The 14,339-nt window shown below is 51.4% G+C and overlaps 1 protein-coding gene across 3 annotated transcripts; it reads right to left on the bottom strand.

Moving 5' to 3' along the window:
- Nucleotides 1-5,676: 5,676 nt before the first annotated feature.
- Prph (peripherin) lies at nt 5,677-9,230 on the bottom strand. 3 transcript variants are annotated; one of them, XM_029570642.1, is made up of 9 exons: nt 8,629-9,230; nt 8,114-8,174; nt 7,845-7,940; nt 7,234-7,401; nt 7,017-7,142; nt 6,713-6,933; nt 6,565-6,617; nt 6,298-6,377; nt 5,677-6,066 (listed from the first exon to the last, which is right to left on the bottom strand). In XM_029570642.1, the coding sequence occupies exons 1-9, from the start codon at nt 9,180-9,182 to the stop codon at nt 6,001-6,003; spliced, it is 1,425 nt and encodes a 474-aa protein (XP_029426502.1). In that variant the 5' UTR covers nt 9,183-9,230; the 3' UTR covers nt 5,677-6,000. The 3 variants fall into 3 exon arrangements, with proteins under 3 accessions (XP_029426502.1, XP_017657262.1, XP_008845769.1); XM_008847547.3 differs by having other exon boundaries at nt 5,678-6,069; XM_017801773.2 differs by lacking the exon at nt 6,298-6,377 and having other exon boundaries at nt 5,677-6,069.
- Nucleotides 9,231-14,339: the final 5,109 nt, after the last annotated feature.

Genomic DNA, 14,339 nt, shown 5'->3' with positions numbered 1-14,339 from the left:
CAAGTCTCAGGAAGTCCCTGGAACATGTCAGATTCAGAAGGACTCTCCCTCCCTCCGTAAGATTTTTTTTTCCTCCCTAAGATTTTATAAGCAATAAGGAAAGCTGAGGAAGGGAGACTCTGGCCTGTTAGAATCCCTGTGCCAAGAGTTCCAGGGCTTCACCTTTTGTAAGTTGTCATCTGTGCTGAGTTGTCCAGGTTCCTACTCTTTGGTTCACCACGTTGGATTTAGTTAGTATCACCACTTGGACTACTTGGGTCTATTGTTAGTTTCTTTTTGAGACACGGTCTCCCTGTAGCCACAGTAGGCCTGGGTTTGCTATGGAAACCAGACTGGCCTCGAACTCACAGAGATCTTCCTGCCTCTGCCTCATGAGTGCTGGGATTAAAGCAGAGAGCCATCATGCCCGGCTGTTGTTAGTTTCCTATCTGGGGTGAGTAGATGTTTACTCATGTCTCCCCAGGAACAGTGTCACACAACACAACTGGCACCTGAACAGGGACCGATGATGAATTGGGAAAGAGTGATCACATGGCCCCTGCAGTGCTGAGACATGCAACTGAGGCTGATCTGGGTGAGGGTGGAGCATCCTGAGGGAAAATCCAAATATGACTAGCTTTCCTTAGATGGTATGGGATGGTGTGCCTCCTTGCTATAGTGGTATGTGCTCTCTGAGATGGATGATAACACATGCTGCCAAGTCTGAGCTGTCTTAGAATGAAATGTCGGTGTGTGTGTTCCAGGGTGGCCTTGTAATAGCAAGCAAAAGGTACAGAGGAACACCACATAGTGATGGTCAAATTAAGAGTTCCTTAGCCGGGTGTGGTGGCGCACGCCTTTAGTTCCAGCACTTGGGAGGCAGAGGCAGGCAGATCTCTGTGAGTTCAAGGCCAGTCTGGTCTACATAGTGAGTTCCAGGACAGCTGGGGCTACAGGGAGACCCTGCTTCAAAAAGACAAAAGACAAAAACAAAGACAAAAAACAAGTTTTGCAGTATTGTAGAAATAACGTATCCCCTGAAATGCAGGTGCAACCTCCATGGGATGTTCTGCCTGGCTGCAGATAGTAAGAGCAGGGGAAATACCTGGGTAGAAAAGCAGGGTAAGCAAATGTCAGCTAGAATAAAATGGAGTCAGTTTTGCCATTTCACTGTACTTGAAAGTGGCGTGCCTCATTGAAGAGTGGGGTCTACCTCATAAGTGTGGGAATGCCCCCCAAACAGCTGATGATTAAAAAATGTATTACAATCCCTCAAAGTGACACGAATGAGGCAGAATTTGAAGCATGATGTTGTGTGGCCCGACTTTCTTCCCAGAAAGAACGTACTTGTTTCAGGGAGACGTTATAATAGTAAAAGGTCATGCGATGGCTAGCAGCCTCTATCTACGTTAGTTTCTGACTTGGAACGGAAATGGACGTAGAGGAAGGAAAAAATAGAGGCCTTGACTTGCCTTGGGAAGAGCTAGATAATGAAGAAGATAACAAGGTGACGATGATAAAACGTACCCCTCAAGTCCTGCCTTTAATAAAGAAAAAGGGAAAATCCATGATGTTGGGGACCTGACACACACAGAGACCATGATCGTCAGGGAGTGTGATGTCTCTCAACTGTTTGAGTTGGCAAGACTTTTAAACAAGCGATTAAAGAGCCTCTCATGGACTGGTTCATGAGGCTGTGGGATATGGGGAGAATGGGATCAATTGGAACTGTGAAAGTGGAGAAACTGAGTAATGGAACTACTCATCCATTGCTGAGAAAGCTACATAGCCCGAGGAAATATGAGGGAAATCCATCTCGGGCGGACCAGCTCATGGGAACCATTAGGGACATTTGTTTTCACCATCTCTGAATACCAGGGATTGGAAGGTAATAGAGGAAGGACAGAATTAGGCATAAGAGAGACAGTGTTTGATGCTGGCTCACTGGGTCTGATGGAACTGTGTTTACAAGGGTGTTTTTTGTTTGTTTTTATATGGAGATTGATTAAGCAGGGACCTCAGGAATGATATGAACTGTGGGGTCTGTACTGGCTTTCCTGACCCCATGGTGAGACATGATTGTTGGGGTTTTGTTTGTTTGTTTGTTTGTTTGTTTGTTTTTGGTCTTTTTGAGACAGAGTCTCCCTGTAGCCCCAGCTGGCTTAGAACTCACTATGTAGACCAGGCTTGTCTTGAACTCACAGAGATCTGCCTGCCTGTGCCTGGGATTAGAGGCTGGTGCCACCACGCCCAAGCAACCTAGAGGGGGTGAAAGAAGAGAAAAACAGACCAAAGTTTCTGTATGAGGAAAAATCAACAGAAAATCCAATGCTGTGCTAGTAAGCTTCTGGAAGGCTTTAAAGCCTGAGCAATGATTCATACAAGAAGAGTGAACCTGTCCTAGGGATGGGGAATTATCTTCTCAGAGTATGTGTTGTGAAGTATATTTAGGATAGAGAATGTTCACCTAGGCCAGAGCCTTTCAGCAGCCAGGTGTAGGTGATGGAAAGGCAAGGGCCACAGTGCTGGGTCAGAGCCTTTCAGAGCAAGGGAGCCAGCTCCAGTAGCAGGCATGACAGGACGGAGTGCAGCCTCTGGACCTAAGCCAAACCAAGTAGCATTGGCTGGTCCTGCTGTACCATCAGAGGTAAAGAGATGCACAGCATCCCTATAGCAATAACTACCCTAGGATGAGAAGGCTAGATGTCGCAAGAAAAATGTCTAGATGATGGAAGGCTAGGTGAATAGTGTCTCCCATTCATGCCCCTGTACCCAATATTGGTCTTTTGATGAAAGACTTGATAAAAGTGCTAAGACTAGCTGGGCGTGGTGGTGCATGCCTTTAATCCCAGCACTCGGGAGGCAGAGGCAGGGGGATCTCTGTGAGTTCGAGGCCAGCCCGGTCTCCATAGCGAATCCAGGCCAGCTGGGCCTACAGGGAGACCCTGTCTCAAAAAGACCAAAAAAAAAAAAGTGCTAAGACTTTTCATACTCTATTGGATGTTGCTACTGTTTTTTAGCTATTCAGGCCCAATTGGTGTTTACTTGGAATAGATGATCATGGCCCTTTAGAGATCCTGCTCACTCTCTATAAGAAGTTTTTGTTACAAAATACTCTAACCCTTGAGCATCTTTTGAGATTTGTATGAGCAGCTATAAAACCAGTAAAAAACAATAGCAAACAATTTTAAAAGGTTATCCTACATGGCTGAGGGAAGACACTCCCAAAACCCATAAGATTGTTAAGTAAAAATCCTGGTGTTAGATGTGGGTTACCTCCTTATGAACTGCTGGCCAAGGAGTTCACAAAGGCCCTCAAAATGATAAGGTTGTTGCCACTGTTTGTTGGCTGCATGCCAGAACTAAACCATAAAACCCTGTTGCTGAAGAGGTTGATTAAAAAGCATAGAGAAATCAGACTGGGACTGCACTGGAAGCTTCCTCCCTGCTGGATGTTTTTTCTAATTCTGGAAGGCACCGTGCATGCTGTTGGAGCATTGTCACCAACAGTCCTATTCAGCTGTGAACGCTATGTGCTATATTATCAAAGTGCCAAGCAAGATGTGACTGCAGGTACAATAGTGGCATAAGCTGTTTGGGTGCAGCCAACTGCTATGTAATTGGATTTAAAGCCCACTCCATAGGAGGAAATTCTTGCCTGGTCCTGTAAGCCAGGACAAAAGCCCATGACTGAGGAGGTTATAGGCCCCAAAGGGGAAGATATTATTTTGTTAAATAGATGTGCTGTACTTGTACCTCTCTATCTAAAACTTTTCTTTTTTCTTTTTTTTTTCGGTCTTTTGGAGACAGGGTCTCCCTGCAGCTCCAGCTGGCCTGGAACTCACTATGTAGACCAGGCAGGATGACCTTGAAATCACAGAGATCCACTTGCCTCTGCCTCCCAAGTACACTACCACACCTAGCCTCTTCTAAACATTTTTCCAATTCATAGATCATTGCTGCTGTCAGCCTGAATCAGCCACAGACAGAAACTTCTATTTTGCAATAGGATGTGTACTGCAGAGATGCATAACCACCAGTGATGTTCCTCAGAACAAATGACTGTTGCAATGGCATAGTTACCCAATTTAGCCTTAGATAAACATTTATATCACTCCCTCCAAAGCTCAGGAAACATCACAGAAGAGAGGGTGGAAAGAATGTAAGAGCTGGAAGAAGAGGTGAAGTGTTGTGTAAATTGAAATGAGGGAAACTTGTTAAGACTCAGGAAGTTCTAAAGGGAGGCTCCTTAAGACTCAGAAAGTAGGGGTTGGAGAGATGGCCCAAGGGTTAAGAGCACTGGCTGCTCTTGCAGAGGACCTGGGCTTGGTCCCAGCACCCACGTAATGGCTAACAATCATCGGTCACTCCAGTTCCAGGGGATCCAACACCCTCTTCTGGCCTATGCAGACATTTCAGACATGTGTGCACTTACATGCATGCAGGCAAAACACTCATAAACATAAAATAAAAATAATTTTGAAAAATTGTAAAGGCTCAGGAAGTGAACAACTCACAAGTCTCAGGAAGTCCCTGAAATTTACCAGATTTAGAAGAACCCTCCCTCTCTAAGGTTATATAAGCAAAAGGACTGTGGAGGAGAGGAGACTCCTTGACCTGTCAAGATGCCTGTGAGTTGTGTAGAGAGCTCAGGTTACAGCTTTCATGGGTTGTCACTGTGCTGGGGTGGGCTTTTGGTGATGCAGCTTCATTTGAGTTATCCACGCTCCTTATTAATAGCCCCTACCCATACTTTAAGTAACCTCAATAAAGTCATTGGTTCACCAAGTTGGACTTTGGTGCTATTACTTTGGTCTGTCATCTGTTTCCTATATGAGATGAGTAGATGTTTGTTCACATCTCTCCAGGAACAGTATCACACAGCAACTATATAGTGAGTTCAGGCCATCCTGGGCTACATGAGACCCTGTCTAAAAAATAGCAAAAAAGTGTGTAAGATGGATTCCAATTGAGAAGAGAAATTCCAGTGTCTTCTTTAGGCATGGTGAATCTAGAGGGACTGCAGCTGGAGAGGGAGGTGAGGACATGTTAACTTGCAATATCCTAAGGGCAGGCAAATGGATGTTCAGTACATTCAGGTGATAGAAGTTGAGGAGTGGTCATGGTGGCTCATGTCTATAATTCTAGCACTGAGGAGAATGAGATTGGAGAATTGTCACAAGTTTGAGAATAGGCTACATGGCGATTTCTGGGTCAGCCTCAGTATCCTAATTTGTTTCTCTATTGCTGTGACAAAATACTCTGACCAATACCAACTTGGGGAGGAAAGGGTTTATTTTTGTCTTACAAGTTCTGGGTCACAGTTCATCAGGGAATCCAAGGTAGGAACTCAGGGCAGGAACCTAGAGGCAGGAACTAGAGCACAGGCCATGGAGAAACTCTGCTTACTGGCTTGCTCCCCTAGCCCTGGGCTACATAGAAAGACTGTTATAAAAAAAAGTTAAGATGGGTGTGGTAGCTCATGCCTTTAACCCCAGAGGCAGAGGCAAGTGCATCTCTGTGAAATGGAGGCCAGCCTGGTGTATGTAGCAAATTCCAGGCCAACCAGGGCCATATACTGAGACCCTGTTTCAAAAAGCAAACAAAAGTTGAGAAGGAACAGAAATTTGAGAAAACCCAGCAGTGCCTACTGGAGTTACAGGTGTCAAGAAAATGGGAATCAGAGAAGAAATGAACCCAGACAAATGCAGCGAGAGGTTTCTCTCAGTAGTAGTTTTATTTAACTCAAAGCGGAACGCACATTTTGGCCCACCTTATTGATCATGGGATCATTCTTGAACAGACTTCTTGTCCTGGGGGTCATCTGCCTCTTATAAGGACAAGGAAAGGAAAACATCTGTATGTCAGGATTGGGAGAGGCCCTGTTACTGCTGGCCTGTGGAGGCTTTGCTGGGAAAGACTCATGACACATGCAAAGGACCGGGTTGGCTGAGGACTGGGGAGTGCTAGGATTTGACTTTGAGTAGACTTAGGTCCAGGATTGTACTGAGCATGAGGGGCTCAGTAACTGTGAGTGGAAGACTTGTCCGATTCACTAAGTTGCTCCTTCTGGGACTCTGTCACCACCTGCTGGGGTGAAGGCATACAAAGGCACAGTTCAGCACCACCCTCCCTGGGACCATGGTGTTGTCCCCAGGCTGGCACAGCTTGCTGAAGCTACAGCTTATTTACCCATCTTCTTTGTCTGATGTCCTTCTTCCAAGAACCATGCACCCTCCATACCCTAAGATCAGTGGCCAGGTTGGGGGTCAGAATCATTAGAAATGGTAGGGTCCTGGGCTGGGACATTTGTCTCACCTCCCCATCCCGGGTCTCAATAGTTCTGATCAGAACCATCTTCCGGCTATGGCTATCTTGGGTAGGCTCCATTTCAGGAACTGGAGAAAGCAGACAGAGGGAGGAAGGGGAGAGTTTTGGGATGCTCTCTTTGCAGCCTTCCATACCAGTCTCTGAGGGCCAGGAACCTACATGGCCAGAGCTTGGTCCCCTGAGCACAGCCAGAGCAAGAAGAGCCCAATTAGGGTGAAAGTGGAGAAGGCTGGAAGCCAGTCGTGGAGGACTTACCAGTAGTTGTCTTCAAACTTAAGGAGGCGAAGGAATGGACTGGCACCGAGATCCTGCCGGAGAAGCCACTTGTCAGCTGGGCCATTCCCTACCTAGGTACCAAATGCCAACCATCCCCTTGGCTGGTCCCAGCTGCCACGCCCCTCACCTGCTCTCCTCGCCTTCCAATAGCTTCCTGTAGGTGGCGATCTCGATGTCCAGGGCCATCTTGACATTGAGGAGCTCCTGGTACTCCCGCAGGTGCCGCGCCATCTCCTCCTTGAGCTGCCGGAGCTCTTCCTCCAGCCGTGCAGCGCCCGCTTGGTACCCTCCCGACTCCAGGGCGAACTGCTCTTCCAGCTCCCGCAGCTGTCTGAGCAGCGCCTCGTTCTGGGGTAGGGGAAGAAGAGGGGGCCAGTCGGAGAGCCCTTCATCGTCTGCCCACCCGCCCAGGCGCTCGGCTTAGCGCTCACCGTGCCGCGCAGTCCGTCCACCTCGCATGTGAGACTCTGGATCTGCCGTCGAGACTCGTTCATCTCCTGCTTGGCCTGGCGCAGGGCCTCGTGGTTCCGGTTGGCGGCGTCAGACAGGTCAGCGTACTACAGAGTGGCAGATGATCCCGGCTGTGACTCGGCCCACTCCAGCGCCTCCCCCTCCCGGAGCCTCCCAAGCGGTCCCGGGCGCTCGTACTTTAGACTTGTACCATTCCTCTGCCTCCTGCAGATTCTTCGCCGCGATGGTCTCGTACTGCGCACGGATGTCCCTCAGCGCCGCGGTCAGCTCCGGCTTCACGGTGGCCTCCACCTCCACTTGCTGCACCTGCTGACTCTCCACGCTCACTTGTAGGTCTCGCAGCTCCTACAGCGGGGAAAGGTGGAGGATGAGCCTACCGAGCCATTCCCACGAGGGCCTCTCGGTTTGTGCTTAGGGGCGCAACGTCTGTAATCCCAGCATTGGAGAGGCTGAGACAGGAAAATCGTAGGTTCATGGCCAGTCTGGGCTCTGAGACACGGTCTCAAAAAAAAGTGTGCGTGTGTTGGAGAGTGGACATTTGCATGAGCGGAAGGGGATGCTAGGAAGTGCAGAGCTCGGACTTGGAGACCCTGGCTACTGTTAACCCGCTGGTCAGGTTCCTGGTGTAGCTACCCCACCCGCCAACAGGCGGCGCAGGGGTGGGAGTCGAACCACTTGTAGCGCGGGTACCGGTTGTTGAGACTACCCAGCGAATCTTTCCATCACCACTGTCTCTGCAGCCCCTGGGAGGCCGCTCCCAAGCCTCCCCTGACGGCCCGACCACTCACCTCTTCATGTAGCTTCTTGAGGAACTCAATCTCATCCATCAGAGACTCAATCTTGCGTTCTAGTTCCAGGCGGGACAGGGTGGCGTCGTCCACGTCCTTTGTGAGGTGTGAAAGGGGTTTCAAGAGAAAGGAGGGCTGGTCAGGAGGAGGAAGACGCAAGCCTTCCGGGTCTGCCTGCCCTAGCCCATCGAAGCCACCCTGGCGACACAGGCCGGGGGTGCAGACGGAGAGGAGGAATTCCCATCTATCTGGACGTGGCCCCTACTCACCTTCCGGAAGAGCACGAGGTTGTGCTCCGCATCCTCCCGCTTGCGGGTTTCTTCCTCCAACCTGATAAGCATAATGGAAAGAGACTGAGCTGCGGGGCCATCTCCCAGTCCTCACCTCAGATCACCGATGCCCGGCGCGCGCGCGCGCGCGCGCACACACACACACGCGCGCGCGCACACACACACACACACACACACACACACATCTATCTACTGTAGGTGCTGTCCAGGATCTAAGGAGGATTCAGTCCACCTGTCTAACGGCTGTAAAGAGAGAAGGGGGTCCTTTAATGCTCCCCCCACTCAGAACAAAGTGTTGAGAGGGCGCCTTTCAGTCCGGGGCGAGGATGCTACAGACTAGCGTGGGCCACGCCCTTGGACTGCAGGAAAGAGAGGGAGGAGCAAGCGCCTCGCTAGGCCCCGGCCCAGCCCTGGCCCAGCCCCAACCTTGCCCCGGCCCTGCCCCGGCCCTGCCCCGGCCCAGCCCCAGCCCAGCCCCAGCCCTGCCCTCTGACCTCTGCTTGAGCGCGGCCAGGTCCTCCGCCAGCCCGTCGCGCTCCACCTGCACCCGGTCGCGCTCCCGGCCCAACAGCTCTAGTTCGCGCCGCAGCTCGCGCAGCTCCTGCTGGCACAGCTGGTCCGCACGCGCCGGCTCCTGGCCCCGGGCCTGGCTCAACTCCCCGCGCAGAGCCGCGTTCTGCTGCTCTAGGAAGCGTACCTTCTCGATGAAGTTGGCGAAGCGGTCATTGAGCTCCTGGAGCTCTTGCTTCTCGTTGCTGCGAGTGGCCAGGAACTCCTGGTTGAGGGCCTCGGCCATGGAGAAGTCGAGGCGCTCCGAGGGCAAGCGCAGGGCTCCCGCCCGAGGGGCACGGAAGCTGCCCAGCCGCACCGAGGAGCCCGGGGATGCCGAGCCCAGCAGGCGGCTGCTGGAGAAGCGAGAGCTAGAGGAATAGGAGAAAGCCCCCGGGGATAGTGAGGGCGGCGGCCCAAAGGTCCGGCGGTACGAGGTGGAGCTGATGCTGGACCGGAGGCCCGACGGGTGGTGACTCATGGTGGCAGAGGATGGCATTCAGTGCTTGCAGAGCTAGGCCGGGGCGGGAAGGAGCTGCAGACAGATGCGGGGAGGCTTTATAGGCCTGCGGTCTGCGGGGGGTGGGGTGGGGGGGGTGAAGGTGGGGGGACGACAGCTCCTCCCACTGGCCTGACTAGAGCCGGGTTGTGTGGGGAGGGGGATGCCCCACCCTGCGGCGCAGCGGTGACACCGCCCGCTCCCTCCCCTGGTTGCTGGCGGTCAGCCTGTTTGATTCCCCTCGTTGCTAGCGGAGGTGGCGGGGGTGCAATGGATAGGGTCTGGTGGACGAGGGGGGTCTCCTCCTTCCAGCAAGCATCTAAAACTGGAGTTTAGGATGGCAGGATTTGCCTTAAGCTGGGATCCTGGAAGAGGCGGTAAAAATTAGGGAATAGGAGGGCTTGAGGTTAAAAGGGTAAGTTTATCAGAAGGAAAGCAGGTGGAAGTAGAGCTAACCTGGCCTAGGCCCTGGAGTTTGTTCTGTCTCCTGAAGCTGGGGCTCACCTTTCACCTGTTGTTAGCTCTTCCCTTTCAGTACACCCTAGAGAAATGGGGGCAGGAGAACAGAGGTAGAGGGGCTGGGGAAGGGCTAATCTCTCACTTCTCCCCAGGGCTCTGTAAAGGGCTACTGATTGGCGACAGCTCCGCAGCTAATGGACTGACCAACTCCCTTCCCCCTCCTCTTGGCCCAGCAGAGGTTGCCTGCTGATGTTTCTGCCTTAAAGACACAGACCCCAAACCTTAACCTAAAGCCTTCCTCAACAAGGTGGGCACCAGCTAGGGGTCTGAGGGTGTCTGGGCTCCAAGGGTCTGTGCCATGCTAGAGGTTGAGCTGAGGGGCCTGTGGAATGCTGTCCGCCTTTACTGGATTCTCCTCTCCCTCCTCCACACAAATTGCTGCTCAATCACACGCCTTACCGGAACCAGAGCAATTCCTGAAGTTGGAAGGGGAGGGGGTTGAGGGACAGCAGCATTAGCTGCCAAGCTGGATAGATGGACAGACTAGCAGGCACCAGTTTCTAGTGCTGAGAAGGTGCAGGTAGCTAGGAGATGGTGCTGGTAGAGGGGGATGGGGTGAAGACACCCACCCCCTACAGCTTCAAACAGGAGACAGGAGGCCTCAGACAGATCCACAAACAGATGCTTTTTATTCCGAGCCATCTCACAGGCGCTACAAACAGATGCATATGCATAGCCTGCTCTGCATACCTGTGTGCACAGACATCACACAAATACATAACCATACATCCCTCCACATCCTCTCAAGAATTAGCAGGAAAGCTGGTGTCTGATGTTTGCATGTCACACAACTTGCAGAATGCAGTCAGGGGCTGTCCAGGAGTGGACAGAGGTAGCTTAGATTCTCTACAGGAGAAAGGATGCTGAGGCCTTTTGGTTTTGTCAGGAGCCATGTGTCTGCTGCCACTGGGGATTCTGGGACTCTCCAGCAGGACAGGTCTGCCTCAGAGGGGTCCTGAGAACAAGAGTTGGGTATCAGGGAAGGAGATCTGGGATTCTAGGCTAGATGCCTGGCTTGGATTAAGAGGGCGGCTCCCTGCTGGCCAGCTCCTACATACTGCAGGGCTGAGAACTCCCCCACCTTCTCTGTGTCCTCTGAGATGGACCAGAGCCAACGCCCAGCCCTAGTGCTGGCTTACATCTCCAGCTTCCTCTCCTCTCCAGGCCCCTCCCTCCTTCCAGGCTATTAGTCTCTCCCAGCTCAGCTGCCAGGTCCAGCTCCTTGATGGGTCTAGTTCAGTTGCTAGGAGAATGAGAAAAGGAGGTGGGAGAGAGGGGACAGAATGGGGCCTGCCCCACCCTAATTCTTGGGAGTCCACAGGGGTGAGGCTGGGGTAGGGAACTGGCAGGTGGGAGGAGGGGCTCCCAAGCTGTGGTGCTTTCTGCTGTAGTCCTGGGCTCTGAGCAATTGCTGTAATTGGTCTGAAGCTCCAACCAGCCCAGACTCCAAGTGCCAATTGTGACATAAGAGCCTGGGGCACATGGGAAGGGTAGGCAAGGCCACCAAAGGACCAGCACAAGCCTGTCTGAATTGGGAGCTGGTGTCAGAATGGTGGCTTTGAAGCTGCTGAAGCAGGGACTGGGCAGAACAGGGGAGGTCCTAGGCCCAGGGAATTCCAGATGAAATTCCCATCCACCCCTCCTCCCCATCCCTGCACCCCAAATCCTTGTTTAAACCCCCAACTCACTACTCTGATGCCCCAGAGGAGAGGGGACCAGAGAGCCTTCGAGCAGGGCTGTGCAAGGGTGGGGTGAGGAAGGCCTTCCTGGATGAGGGACACATTGAGGAAGAGGAAGAGGCAGAGAAGGCTTGGCTTCTAGTGGTAAGGAGCCAGGCCTGGGAGATCTGGGATGGGAAGACAGGTGAGAAAAAGTCACGGACGGGTAAGAGGTCATCTAGCTGTGATACTTCCCATCACATCCTCTGTTGTACAAATTCAGGCTCGTTGCTGGTCCTTCTTTCTTCACAGTGAAATGGAGATGGTAGCCTCATAGTCCTGGAGAATTAAGTTAATAAAATATGTATGTTCTTAGCACACATTATAAAGGCTGAAGAAGTAAGCTGCTTTTATTGCTACTTCCCTGTTGTTAACCTCCAGGGCAGGGAGGATCTGAGCTTCCTTCCTGAGTGTCCCCGTTGGTGACTAAGAGCAGCCCTGGACTCCAGGTAGAAGGAGCCAAGCACCACCTGGCTGATAGCTGGAGGAAAGATGGCCTTCCTGGGACCCTGGTGTCTGCTCTATGCTTGGGGCTTTCTTGTAGGGCTCACCCTATTTCCTTCCTTCCTTTTTTCTGTCCTTTTACTTTTTTTGAGACAGGGTCTCCATAGGCCCAACTGGCCTGGAACTTGATACGTAAATAGTGCTGGCTTTGAACTCACAGAGACGGGCCAGCCTCTGCCTCCTGAGTGCTGGGATTAAAGGTGTGGGCCACCCTGCCTGGCCACCATATTTCTTTATCCATAAACAGAGATGCTAATAATAGTACCTCCATTGTATTGTTGGGAAGATTAGATGAGTTCCAGAACGTGAAGCTTAGTGCTTGGCCAGTAACCTCATTTCCCCTCCCAGCTCCTGTGGCTGCTCTGCATGCAAGAGGTTGCAAGAAAGATGAACACTGAAGTCTAGGTTACCAGCAAGGGTACCAATCAATAATGAACTGTGGACTCAAAGCTAGGTCAGGAGTGTGTGGACAAGAGAGGGTGGGAGGTAGGTAAGTAAAGAGGTCTATACACCTGGACTCTGGCAAGACCAAAGAGTGATTGTAACGCAAAGGAACTGGGGGAACTATAGGTGGTAATGCATGGATCTGTGATTTGAGAGCTCAATGTTTATGGCTGGAAAGGTTCCTGTGATTTTTCTGAGGCTCTAGGCAGCTGAGGCTAAGGTGGGGTGAAGGGAATGAGTCAGGCAGAAGTGGTCAATTCACCAGCCTGGATACTTACCAGCTGTGTGACCCTGAGTAAGTTGCTTGTTGTCTCTGAGCTTCAGTTTTCTCCTCTGTAGAGTGGAGCCAGTGACAGCCTCCTACTAACGAGGCTCACAGCAGATGCTCAAAACTGCTGCTCACCCCCTACCCCCAGCCACATGACAGAGAGGGAACAGACTCAGGGGAGCAATGACATATTCCTAATTGCTTGTAACCAAGTGTCAGCTGAGGCCTTTCTGATCCAGGTCCAGGACTGAGGCACACATTCCATGTGTGGATAGGCCTGGATAGGCCAGTGTTCTCTTCAGTGTTCTTTTGCTAGTGAGGCCCCATGGCATGGAGCTGAGGTCTCAGCTCATGAGGCTGTGGAGGGAGGATTGCTTGAGCTCAGGGATTCAAAGCCAGCTTGGAGACCTGACCACCCTCCCCTGTGCTTCCTCTCCAAGTTTCCTACCCAAGGGACTGCTGTGTTTTATATCTGGCTCACTGTTCCATCAACTCTCGTGGTGGTTCCTCAGTCCCTTTTCCCCATCACTCGGTCAGGACCTGAAGCTCGGAGGGACAGGGTGCTTGCATTTGCAGAGCAACCCTAGTCTTGGAGGGCAGGTCTTATGTGGTCCTGATGGTGTTATAGGCTCTGAACTTCTGGGCCCAAGGGGACCCCAAACGGAAAGTATCCAATACCCCACTTTTCAAGGGACAGTCTTCAGCCCAGTTAGACTACAGGGTTCCCACAGACAGAGTGGCTCCAGGAGTGGGAAGTCTCTCCCCATTATCTCCACTTCAGGCCTTCACCCCTTCCAGACAGTGAGTGGTCTGGACAGCTTTCCCACCTCAGCCCTACCTCAGTGTCCTTTAGTAACAACTAAGGCCTGGTATGTAACAAGTACTGTGACAAGCATTTGACACATTTGATCACTTCTTGTCATCACTGTAGCTAGGGCTACAAGGAAACCCTGTCTCAAAAAAACAATGACCTACCCTTTGCTACTGTTATGACCAGTTTACAAAATAAGGTGGGAAGAAACAGATTAGCCAACTTGCTCAAAGTCATGTAGCTTCCACACGTCAGTGTAGAGCCTGAGCCTGAGTCTCTCCTCCCTGCAGTATGTTCTTTGAAAGCAGCTGTCAGAGCTTGTTGCTTGTGATGTCTAGCTCCAGACTGAGGCCAACTGAATACTTGTGAGGTGCTTGAAATTCCCTCTCTCCTCTATTCCCTCTGCTTTCCTGTCTCCTTTTCTTTTTTGAGACAGGGTCTTACTATGTAGCCCTGGTTGGCCTGGAATTCACTATGTAGATTGGGTTGGCCTTGAACTCACAGAGATCCACCTTTATCTGCCTTCCCGGGTGCCCAGATTAAAGGCCTGGACCGCCCTGCAGGGCTTTCAGCTCGGTTGTTGCTCTAAAAAAATAAAGGTGTTGCTGCCACCTTCTGGTCAGAAGTCAAAATGACATGTCTGGAGTCTGAACGGTTCTGTGCTAGTTTAGTGGCAGACTAGCACCTTCCAAATCCTGGGATTTAGGATACTTCGAAATTATACATTGTGATCTTTTCACAGATGAGAATTATCCAAAGGGGGTATAAAAGAGAATCTTAGCAGTACTGGTTTTAGGCATGTGGAGCCCTAGTTCCATTCTCCCCCTGGTTCTGGCAGCTTTCTGTTACCCCAGAAGCAAAAGCACAGGGTAGGAAGGCAAAATCTCTCATCT

Source organism: Nannospalax galili, unplaced genomic scaffold, assembly GCF_000622305.1.
Source record: "Nannospalax galili isolate Female #2095 unplaced genomic scaffold, S.galili_v1.0 scaffold1143, whole genome shotgun sequence".
Taxonomy (NCBI): domain Eukaryota; kingdom Metazoa; phylum Chordata; class Mammalia; order Rodentia; family Spalacidae; genus Nannospalax; species Nannospalax galili.
Note: the sequence above shows the minus strand (reverse complement) of the source record. Positions and strands in the feature narration are given on the sequence as shown.